General features: G+C 37.9%; 1 protein-coding gene across 1 annotated transcript in view; it reads right to left on the reverse strand.

Annotated features, from left to right (window-relative positions):
* The window catches only part of LOC131677481 (uncharacterized), a 452,688-nt gene that overhangs the window by 19,493 nt on the left and 421,124 nt on the right, over positions 1 to 12,071 (reverse strand). Inside the window, exon 6 of the mRNA XM_058957315.1 lies at positions 5,179 to 5,407. Coding sequence (XP_058813298.1) covers positions 5,179 to 5,407 — 229 coding nt within the window. The remainder of the gene's footprint in view (positions 1 to 5,178; positions 5,408 to 12,071) is intronic.

The raw sequence follows: 12,071 nt of genomic DNA on the forward strand, positions 1-12,071 counted from the left end.
TCGGATCCGGAAACTAGGCCGGATCTGAAAACTGCCTAAAATTTTTCTTTCACTATCCAAGTTACCCTATAGAAAATTCGTAATTCCGCCTATTTCTGCCAAAATTGGTGCAGATTCCGGCCTGAATTTGGGTAGAAATCCGCCAGAACTCCGGCTGGTTTGACTCGATACTAATACTTTTATAGAAATCGACCGAATTATCCTACATCGTCATTCCACCGTTTACGGTAATACGGTAACGGTAATATGAGTTTAATACCGCAATGCGCAATTGCGTGGTCTGTTACCAAAAAGGCAATAGAATCATACCCAAAAGTAATAGAAACATGCCCGTTGGATTTGGGTGCAGTATCCCAGTTAAGCTCAGCCGGAAACGAACTGGAATTCTGGCTGGTTCCAGTTCGCATTCCGGCTCCAGTGACACAACCGATTCTAGTTAGAATCGGTTGTGTCACTGGAGCCCGTGTACGAACTGGAACCAGCCAGAATTCCAGTTCATTTCCGGTTGAACTTTACTGGGATTCAGCAAACACATTTTCGCTGAGCCGTCGGACAAACAGTCTTGTTCACAAAGAGTGTTTCCAAATAGCCATCAGATATTATCAGGGAATTTTCATTTTCACTTACACACGCCATATCTGAACTTTCGTCAGTACGAGGAGAAATCACTTCGAATCTTACTACCCACTCGGGAAAAAGGTGTTCCGCCGGCCCTGGTCGTCAGTCCATATTTTTCCAATAAACTATCAATACTTTGTCAAAATTCTCTTGTATTTATAAAAGTATGGAACTTGTTAAGCGGAACCTACACGAACATATACATTGATGGTAAACCAATAATAAATCAATATAGGGTATTCTGCAAATTTTTACACGAGTCAGGTCTCGTAGTGTTTTATGACTTTTATATTATCTTTTTGAGTAACTATAAACTTTCCACATTGAAAACCGAGCTTGTTTTAAATATTTTAAATAGATTTTTTGAAAATGTTCTTGACTACGTTTTCATGGATTTATAAACGAACCCGCCAATTCATTCTTCGCATCAAAATGCACGAAAGGCACGTTTCCAATGAAACGTATAATATCCACAAACGAAGGGGATTGAATTCGGCAAATCTAACAAAGAACAGATTTTCATCGTCTAAAAGCAAAATCCCAAACAAAGTCCTCTCATCTATGCCAATTTAGCAAACCAGAAAAGGTCCAGAAAAAGGAACATTTTCCACTCGTTTGCCAGACAGCAACAGCATCAGTAACCACCCGGCAAATCCTTGTTTTTTTTTAAAAAAAAGGCCAGCCTGACTTTTAATCAACCAAACAACATTTAACAATCTGATTAAGATGGTTTGGCAATATCGGCCCTAAGCGCTGTCCCAATCAAAAAACTGCTCATCAATTGACCGAATGACGGGAAGGAAAAATCTAAACGAAAATCGTTTTTCTTCTTCAGCCCTGGATCCTCCGATGATCGGAAAAGTAAAGAAACACACACACACAAAACAACGGAAGCATTCAACCAAGACATTGGCTGATGGTCTGTCGGAGAATCTTCCACCGAGAATGAGTCAGTGAAAAAAAGGAATCTAATCTGGCAGCAAAGGATGAACTCCTCCCGGCTACGGTTTGATCTGGGAGTGAGTTGGGTGGGCTTGAAAACTGCGAAAAATTCAAACAAAGGCGTGCTTCAAAACGGTTTAATTGATTAATCAATCAAACGAACGCTTTGCGGAACAAACATATGGGCTTTTCGACCTCCTGTTGAACGAGGAGTCGAGGCCAAATTGAGATAGATAAGCGGCGGCGGCGGCGAATAGGCATTTGGAAAGCGATTCCGGTGGGGAAGCAATTTTTCTCTCTGATTGGCAGGAACAATGCAATTGAAATTCGACATGACATGTCCGGTGAGCGGCACAGGATAGGACGGTATGTTCTGTTTTAGGGGGCGGTTTAAAATTAAAACTAGAAATTATTTTTTTTTCGGATAGGAATAAATTAAGGGTAGACTACGATTTATAGCAGTTTCATGTTTGAGGTAGAGCAAAATTATGCTAATTTTGTTCTCATCTAAATTTACATCCTAAAACAAAGCCTATACTTTCCAATATTCCTTCTGCAGTTATTGTTGGCCTAAGAGCACAGAGAACAGATATCCATGATCGAGCGAATGTATTAAAAAGCTTGTGAAAACATTTGAACGAATACATGTTCACTAGCACCATCGTCACTAAAGCCTACCCCGTAAACTCATTCCCGAGCCGGTTCGGAATTATGAATGTATTCCAGCTCAAATGCAACAAGCGATCCGGACTTTAACGTAAATCATTTTTCTTTATAATGAATTCAACACTTCCAATTTGTTACCTAATGGCGTGGAACTACTCATATTTTTCGGCATTTCTCAAAAGCAAATTCCTGCATGATCAGTTTAATATGTCTCTGTTAGTCAGAGCTCTTCATATTTTCTGTGTGGTTTATATTTGAGAAGTAAAACAATCATCATGTATCGGGAAAATATATTTTTGCATATAAAATATTTAAAATAATCCATAAAGAATTGTAAAACGATCCATAAAAAAGTTGTCCATGTTCCATAAAACAAAACTGAAAATCCGTAAAACAGTGTGAATGATCCATAAAAAAGGGTGATTTGATCCATAGATTATGTAAAATTGAACCATAAAATGGTCGCAAAAGAGCGCTAAAATAGTAATAAAAGAGCAATTAAAATCAACCAATGTCCCATAAAAATATTGGAAATGTTCCATAAAATGAAACATTTTGCGCCATAAATTAACTGACATTGATCCATAGAATATTAACAATGTACATTAAAACACGTCGATATGTTCCATAATTTATAAATGTCGACAGGAATGACGCTAAACAAAATATTGAGATGTCAAGACTTCATTGTAGAAGTAAGAGTAAGATTTGTGTCTTTAGTTCCTAAAATAACACCCAGAGTTTTGAACAGTAGATTCACAGAACAGACATATAAACTGGAAGAAACTTTCTTAAAAAATGTGTGAAATTTAAATGAAAATACATTTGTATGCAGTGATCTCCATTGCATCCAAGTTTGCACGCAAAACCCGCACAGCATTTGATGGTCGATCGTAGTGCCAAGTTGATGCTTTCTGGTAGCATTTCAAAACGGCAGGTTTGTTGCCTACAGACATTGAAAACTGGTTTTTCAGTTCTCGGTGGTATATACATAATACATACATTTCTTGGGAAAAATATAAATAAATCAACTACGAGAAAGAATTTTAGGTTTCGACTGTCTGTAGGAGATTATTAACAGTAGCAAGAGCGGTTGAAATAATATTAACCCGAGAACGTTGCTCTGGGGTACAAATGTTCCCCACGCCTTCTTTGGAGCTGTGTGAAGACGAAAATTCGGCATTTACCGACCTGGGACCCTAACAATACCAGTTTAAATACTGGTTATTATACTACGTAAGTAACAATTAGTATTACATAATCGTTTTTAATCATTCATTTAATTAATTTAATTTAATTTTGAAGCGGAACAAAAAATCGCTCTCATTTTTGCTGATTTTTATTGCTTTATTGTTTATTTTTTATGTTTTGTTAACGAGTTCCGGTTGAGCAGTCAATGTTTTTATTGACTGCTCAGCCGACACTCGTTAACAAAACAAATCTTAACAGTCGTTAAACATCCACAAACATTAAGAAAATGGCCAATTTATTTTTTATAGTTCTTCAAAGCGATGGCTCACAAGAATAACTTGCGCACAATAACTGCTGCAACAGTAACGTTGCGTGATAATAATGTATTACTGGTCAGAAATATTTTTTCAATTTTCACCCCATTTCGTGGTATTTTCCAAAGCACGATTTTTAAACTTTCACTGTTCAAAATAATTCGCCTTTTTCAAAAATATCGAAATTCCATTTTAGACCGTTTCAAGAGCATTCTTTCAACTTTATGAATCATTAGATTTTTTCAAATCGGTTGAAAATTCGCAAAGTTATTGTAACTTTTTTGAAAAAAGTCAAAACCGCTATTTTTCACTTTTTATTTTGTTCAAACCAATTTATGTATCATTGATTCAATAAAAAAAAAGTGAAAGTAAGGAATACTTTCACTTACACAGCTGTTTTCGCAATTAAAACACGAAGAAAACGATGTATTATACATTTCTTTTGTTTGCATTTTTTTTCCTGCGAAAATTGCGATCAAACGCGTGGAGTACATTTATACCCCAGTGCACAGTGGTCGCAATGGTACCAAAACGTGCGTTTAATTAATGGTGCTCTAGGAGTTGATTTTAGCGATTTGGTGTGTTAGGGACACTTTTTCAGAATGGAAGCCCCCTTCTTTTGATGTATACTGAATTGTGATTAATTCACCTAAAAGTGAGATAGAAAGTTTATTTCCGCTAACTTTCGAGATAGAGGCATGATGTCAATGACAAAGTTTTAGAAAATTCAAGTTTTCTCGCAGTAGAATCAATTCCTAGAGCACTATTTATTAAACGCACATTTTGGTACCATTGCGATCACTGTGCAAGGGGCAAACGGGTCTTTACTGTATCAATTTTCAATAATATTTCAGAACAACAAAGAAATACCCACAATTTGATTTTTCACCACTAACTGACACTGCCCTGGCAGCACAGCTGTTGTAAAAACTTTAGTTTTATGGATATTAATTATATCTGGTAATCGTCTCAGTTATTGGCTCGAGTTGTTTTTGTTTGCATATCTAACCTAAAACAACAGCTGTTTGAAAACATTCTTATTCAGAAATAACATTGATGGAGTTAATGACCCAATTCCCGGTGGTTTCTTTACAGATGCCGGTTTTGCTTGACCGTGAAACTGAGTCTATTGTTTAAAACAATGGAATTTCGAGGCCAACTTGGTAAGTAATGTCGAATTTATTCAATGACGTTATCAAACACAATATTGTTCCGCGTGACGCGAGACTAGTAGTTGCAATTCAAAAGACAGATGAACGAGCTTTCGACCAAAATTCGTATCGGCCGAATAGTATCTTACGCCCATGCTTCATGCATTTGTTTAATCATTCAAGAACATATTTTCGTGAACTGCGGCCACATGAGAATATTTTGCAGAAACAATAAACAACCTGTTTTTAGCAAATAGTAAAATCGAGTAATTATTGCATTAAATATATCAACATACCTCTGGCCGGAACCGGATCCCGCTGGGGCACTCCGAGTTCGAGCTCCGAGTACCGCTCGTACAGCTTCCCGATGGTGGCGGTGCATCTAAGGATGAGCGTTCCGCTGCCACCTCCGCCCGCCATCTGAACGCCACTGAAGTGCGAACTCTGCAGATGAAGCCTCAGCGAAACGGCTGTGGTCATCAGATTATCCGTCGTGGTTCGAACCGTCTGCTCCGGGGTGAAAATCTGAAATGATAAGACAGTTGAGAGAGAAAAAAAAACAGTTAAGTAACCGGGGAAGTTATTTATATACATATATATTACAGCTGTGAAGCAATGGAGGAAAATGACTGGTGTGTTACTCTACATAAATATTTCATTTTCGTGACAGGCAGAAAAAGCTTTTTTCGTCCCGATTCCCCGGCATCTTAACAGGGATCAGCCGACAAATGGCGTAGCCATACCGAGACAACTGGCTGCAAAAAGGATAATTCTCCGAAACAGAGATTGTTCTCCGAAGGGAACGAGTTAAATACATTTTTCATGTTGAGAACTGTTCTACTGGGTCTGTCTGGATGCTGACGGGGATGCTGTGGCTCTGGGGGAATTGGTTTGCGGATCGGTACTTTGCTCCGTGCGTTGGCTTTTATATTCGGACTGGATGTGTATATATTGTAGCAGGGGGACTGGTGTTGCTTGCCCGAAGATCAGGTCCAGAAATCTTTCGCTGACAAATGAAGTGATGTTCGTTTGGGGTGTTTTTGCAGGCGCGCAAGTTTTTCTCGGTTCTCCGAGGAGTAATGTGATATGTTTTCTTAATGGAGCTTTTAAAAATGAATTTCTGGTTAAAGAAGGTCGTCTTTCATTAAGACGAACTCAGAATAGCATCATACTATTTTTGTTGCATAATTGAAAGCTTTTTTTTCTTAAGGTTTTCATCCGGTACTGAAACAAACAAGTTATATGGATTTAGAAAAACCAATTGTTCTTGGTGAAGAAATGTGAATAACTCAGAAAAAGGTCGTAATTAAACGTAATAATTGTTTTAGTTGAAACAAAATTTAAAATATCTTGAAAGCGACTGCATTTTAGAAATTTTTGTGGGGACGGGCATAGCGTAGTTAGTAAATTGAATGCCTTGTACGCAGCGCATCTGGGTTTGATTCCCAACCCCGCACATAGAGTTAGGGATTTTTTCAAAAGAGATTTCTCTAACCCGAAAAGAGGCGAATGACCCTAAGGTTAAAACCTCGATAATCAAAATTTAAAAAAAGTATTTTTTTGTTATAAGCATTTTGATGTGAAATAGAATTGCATTTTTGATTGCAAATAGAATATATAAAAATAGATTAAAACTATTAAACTAGCTTCACGAATAAACCAACGACACGACTAGACACTCGCATTCCGAAAGTCTATCACAAATCTAACTACCCCTCAGTGACTCGGTAACTGGAACTGTCAAATTTGGAATTTGGTAAAAAAAAATCATCAAACTAGCAGCACTGATAGGTATGTTATTTTTTTTAACAATATTTATGTAGTTACCGGTGCATCCCCTGGTTACTCAAAGAAAAAAACAAAACAAACGGATCGGCGATTATTATAATATACATTTGCGTGAATATTGCACTCATAGAGGACACAACATCAGACAGACCACCACTGTCAATTTAGGCTTCTGGGTAGGCAATATTCTTTACTTATCGATTGATTTAATAAATTGCATTTTGCCGTTATGTTTTATTCCAGCTGCTGAGCCCGTCCATCAACTGGGAACAAGAAATTTCGGATTGCCATTCGGCTACCCGCGTTTCAAATGAACAGTGAAAATTTCAGTTTATTTTATTTAATATATTCAAGAATTTCCAACCTAAACACATCCGGACGTGGTTATGGAAAAAAGACCCTAGTTTGATCGCTTCAATTATCACGGATCGCAACTTACCCTATCCAGTAAATAAACGTACATGTTCCTCTGATAGAGGAAACTCAGATGTGATCTCGGAACAAATGGACGAATGGTCCCAGTAAATGAACTGATTATTCAATTTCTAGGGAAACGCTGGAATTGTATAACTCACGGGGATAGAAATTCCCACAGAATATCGGACAAGCATACGATTATGGGCAATATATCTCATAAAATATCCCCTGCCACGAAAAACTGATTTTATTTCATTTGATACAGCGGAAATATATTCATTACGTTTCATAATTACAATAACACACACATCAAAACACACATAGTCTTTAATTTCATTTAGTTCCGAATCTGTGTGATTGCAACTGTCGTGATCGGAGCTGATTATGTTGCAAATAGTGTTCACTTTATTTTTATTTCGTATAGCATTGTATCTATTTAATCCTATGGACCTATCAGTCAACTATATCACGCGTAACTTGTTTTATCTTTATACATCGGTTCACAGATGTCACGTCCAACACGACTCCCTAACCCCAACATCCCAAGAACCGTAGAATAATTCACTACAATGGTCACTAATAATTTGGTGTAATTTTTTATTGGTCTGTTCGCCAAGTTCTTAACACTAATACATTTTAAAAAGAACAATGTAGTTTCATGTCAAATCGCATGTTTTCAAATTGCTTTGTCGGCCAGCAGTTATAACCAGGATTTACATGGATTCAGATTTTCTTCATTTCAGTATAAGTAACAAGACACATATTTCTGATCCACCATCTTAAATTGGACAACGAATTTCACATAGTAGGGACCAATGTTTAGGCCGCAGGTTTATATACTAACGTACGACGACATGCGGGGTCTCTTTTTGTGTCGCGTTCGCTTGCGAACCGCAAACTTTCATCATTCTCTTTAGGGATTAAAATGCCAAGAGTTCCTATCAAATGCTTGTCTACCATCACCGAAGAATTTCCAAAGGTGTTCGACTATTAGCGTTATTTCAAAGCTCTTCATGAACTGATTTCTTAGTGGTGTTTAATGCTTGCTGAACAGTAACCCAAAGAATAAATTGTTCTCGAGGTTTTCGACTGAGTACGGGGCCGTTCAAATTAACCTGCCACACAGAGGAGTATTTGACCGAAAAAGCTGGCCGAAAGTCATATTTTCAAAAACCATTATCAAGGACATTATATTATATTATGATATTTCCTAGTAATTTGTGTATTAGATAGCAACCACGTTGCGTGTTTTTACTAAAGTTTGGCAACGCTGTTCATTGTCCAAGATAGCGGTTTTTTAGTACTCGAAACTGATTTAAATCTGCGCGTGGAAACAAAATTTTCCAAACATTAGTGATTCGAATTGTTTCGACTAAAATATCCTATATTTTTAATAAACCAAGGTCAGGTATATTTTTAATAAACCAAGGTCAGGGTAATATTTTGGTGTAGATGGATCCATATACTCGAAAAATATTAGTCTTATTAAACTTAAATACAAAGAAAAAAAAAATCGCCACTTTCTCACTTTTCAAAATTGGAAAAGTTCATGTTCCCAATCCGTCCCAGTGAAAACTCTTGTGCTCTGATTAAGTTTAACCCAAATAGTACTAGATCGGTGAAAAAAAACTTGCACATAATTGCTCTTTTTTGAATGTGAGCTATTTGAAAAATTAGATATTTTTGACATTTTTCTCGTTTTATTCCATTGTCCGTGCTAAGTTCAAACTTTTACAAGGATATTTATTTTCGAAATAATGTGTAATTCTTGGCAAGATTTAGGTTTAGTTAGCTGGGAAACGAAATGATGGTTTTATTGAACCAGAGCGCTTCAAAGTGCTTCGAATCGATTTGTTTTCGTGCAGAATTGAGCTACATATGTTGCTTGAACTGTGTTTCGAAATGTATCAGCTGGTGCCGAAGCACTTTGATGCGCTCTGATTCAATAAAACCATCATTTCGTTTCCCAGCTAACTAAACCTACATCTTGCCAAGAATTACACATTATTTCGAAAAGAAATATCCTTGTAAATGTTTGAACTGCGCACGGACAATGTAACGAGGAAAAATGTCAAAAATGTCAAATTTTTCAAATATCTCGCATTTAAAATGGAGCAATTATGTGCAAGTTTTTTCACCGATCTAGTAGTATTTGGGTTAAACTTAATCAGGGAACAAGAGTTTTCACTGGGACGGATTGGGAACATGAACTTTTTCAATTTTGAAAGTGAGAAAATAGCGAAGTTTTTTTTTCTTTGTATTTAAGTTTAATAAGACTAATATTTTTTCGAGTCTATGCATCCATCTACACCAAAATATGACCCTGACCTTGGTTTATTCAAAACATAGGATATTTGAGTAGAAACAGTTCGAATAAATATTATTTGGAAGATTTTGTTTCCACGCGCAACTTTAAATCAGCCTGGGGTAGTAAAAACCCCTACCTTTGACAGTTAACAGCGTTGCCAAACCTTAGTAAATACACGCAACGTGGTTGCCATCTAATGCAGAAATTACTAGGGAATATCATGATATAATATAATGTCCTTGATAACGGTTTTTGAAAATTTGACTTTCGGCCAGCTTTTTCGGTCAAATACTCCACTGTGTGCCATTCCTAGTGTACTCACTGTAGTCTAGCGTATATTCCACGAATACAGTACGACAGTTGTGCACAAAACACTTGACCAACTCCAACAAATCTCTTAGGCTTTTCACCGAATTGTTTTTTTATGAAATGGATTGACTATCAATTTCACAAGCGTGAAGGTCTAGATAGCCGTAAGTGTCGGAAACCACGCCAGACTACTCAATAAACTATCTGGGGCAACCACTTGGAACTATTCCACCAGAATACTCTGGCCTTGCTACTCTTCCACAAGGCAAATTCCTTCAATATTTCCGTAAGATTCCGGTCCATGGCGTAGTAATGTTTGGCGATCTATCAAAACCAGCTGCGTCGAAACCTAAAAATACTTTCAAATTACACCAGAAAGATAGCATAACAGAAAAAAATTTTACTGATCTGTTTGCCACATTTTCCAATCCGTTGCTGTAAATTTTTCAGAATCGCTATGATGTATAAACATGGTTGCTTACAGCAACAGAAAAAAGTAAATAAAGAAGGGTTGCTGGAAAAATAACTTTTTGGACCGCATTGAGGGGTCACTCAATACACCGGTAACTGGCGGTAAATGTTTCGCACACTTTTTCTTAGGGATGTTTCACTGAGTTTCAGGTCGTGTCGTTGAATAAACTATTTTTGTTGAATAGAAAGCAAAATATCACATTTTGAAAGTATAATGATTTGAAATGACATGTAAAATCTTATATTATAATAAAACAACATTTTTGTCTGTCTGTCATAGTTTAGAAAAATCAACATTCCGCGTGAGCTTGAAAGAGAAACGAAATTCAATTCGTGCCCGCCGCGATGATTGAAATGATTGGTTCGTTTCCTTCCTTATTCGTTCTTTGGATACAGCGCATTCACCTTCGCATATGTTCGGTGTCGGAAGCAAACTGAATTTTGTTTCTATGCTAGCTCTGAGAAGGATTATCGAGCAAAAGTGCATCAGATATGGATTGCGCAGCTCCCTTATGCTCGAAAATGTAAAAATGCAAGTGTATACGCCCTTTTGAAATATTTATCAAGTGTTCCAATTACCAGTGCAGTGGAAACATTGAGATTCATAAACCGAACACAACTGCAAAGTTTCAGATGGTCATGTTTCCTGGTAGAACACTTTCTCATGAAATCCTTCAAACAGAAAACGTTCGTCTTCATTCCAACGAGGTCCTTTCCTGACACATTTTCCAATTGTTACGAAAACCATCCTTTGTCAAACTCTGAATCCTGAACAAAGTGTACCTTCCCTCAGTACATTTTCACATGTCTCAAACCGTGACAACGTGTCCCTATTATTCGCGCAAGTGGAGCCATTGTACACCACTCGCAAGTCCTCGGTCCCCCCGATACCACCCGAGATGCGATTTCACTCGCAGGTAGAAACCACCGATGCATGAGAAGCGCGTGTTTCGTTTTCCCGGCGAAGAGAAGGCTTTGAATAAAATCAGCCTCTGGTTGCCGGGTTACTGCCTAGTGCCTGCCGGTATAGCAGGCAACAGCAACAGGTTGCTGAGTTGCAAGGAAGCCGACTAGCGGTTGCCAGAGCTTCACGCTTCTGCTAATTAACTTCAGGAAACGGAATGGATGAATTCATATATCTCCGCAAAGGCACATGGCTTCGGCGTCAAGAACCCTCCGATTCTATTCACCGGATTCAAAACGACGAACACGGTTTCATTCAACCACTTCATCGTTTTGTTCCTACATACGTGGTGGAAAGTTATTCAATATTAAACGAGTTTCACTGGAAATATGTCAGCTTTTCTTTCAGTCGGTGTTTCCAGGAAATTAAATTCCGTCAGTCGCAAGGGCATGGCACACTCAGAGAAGATTTTTGAACCCTAAAGGTGATAAAAGGATCAAGTTTGTGTTCGCGAAAACCCGCCCTTCAACCGTTCTCGACCGCTGAGTTTTCTCGTTAGCAATAAAAAGAAGGGGATGTCTTTTTCCGATAAGTCCATTCGGGGGGTTCGTCGGTTTCAAATCCACTGTTTTGCAGGTAAACGTATCCTCGATCCGTTCTTGTTTTACATAGCAAAACTATGTTGCATCCCAATTTTGCAAATGGAACAAAACTGCGAGTCACCCCTCGCGCTTAACTTCGCTCCGAGGGACTTGGTTAAAACAATCAAAAGTTTTTCTCGATGGCAGGCGACGGCGCGGCAGCTTGGGAAGTTTTGCATCTTCACCGCAACCGGTCGCGAAAATGACATCAGCAGCAGCAGCAGCAGCAGCGACAGCTCAACAGTTTTTGAGCAACAAGCAAAGTGTCGTTAAAAAGTTGATTTTGTGTTGGCAAACTTTTAACAATATGACATTTTTCTTCTGACAGTTTCGCTGGTGGCTGCTTTTTCA

This window comes from Topomyia yanbarensis, chromosome 1 (assembly GCF_030247195.1).
Source record: "Topomyia yanbarensis strain Yona2022 chromosome 1, ASM3024719v1, whole genome shotgun sequence".
NCBI lineage: Eukaryota > Metazoa > Arthropoda > Insecta > Diptera > Culicidae > Topomyia > Topomyia yanbarensis.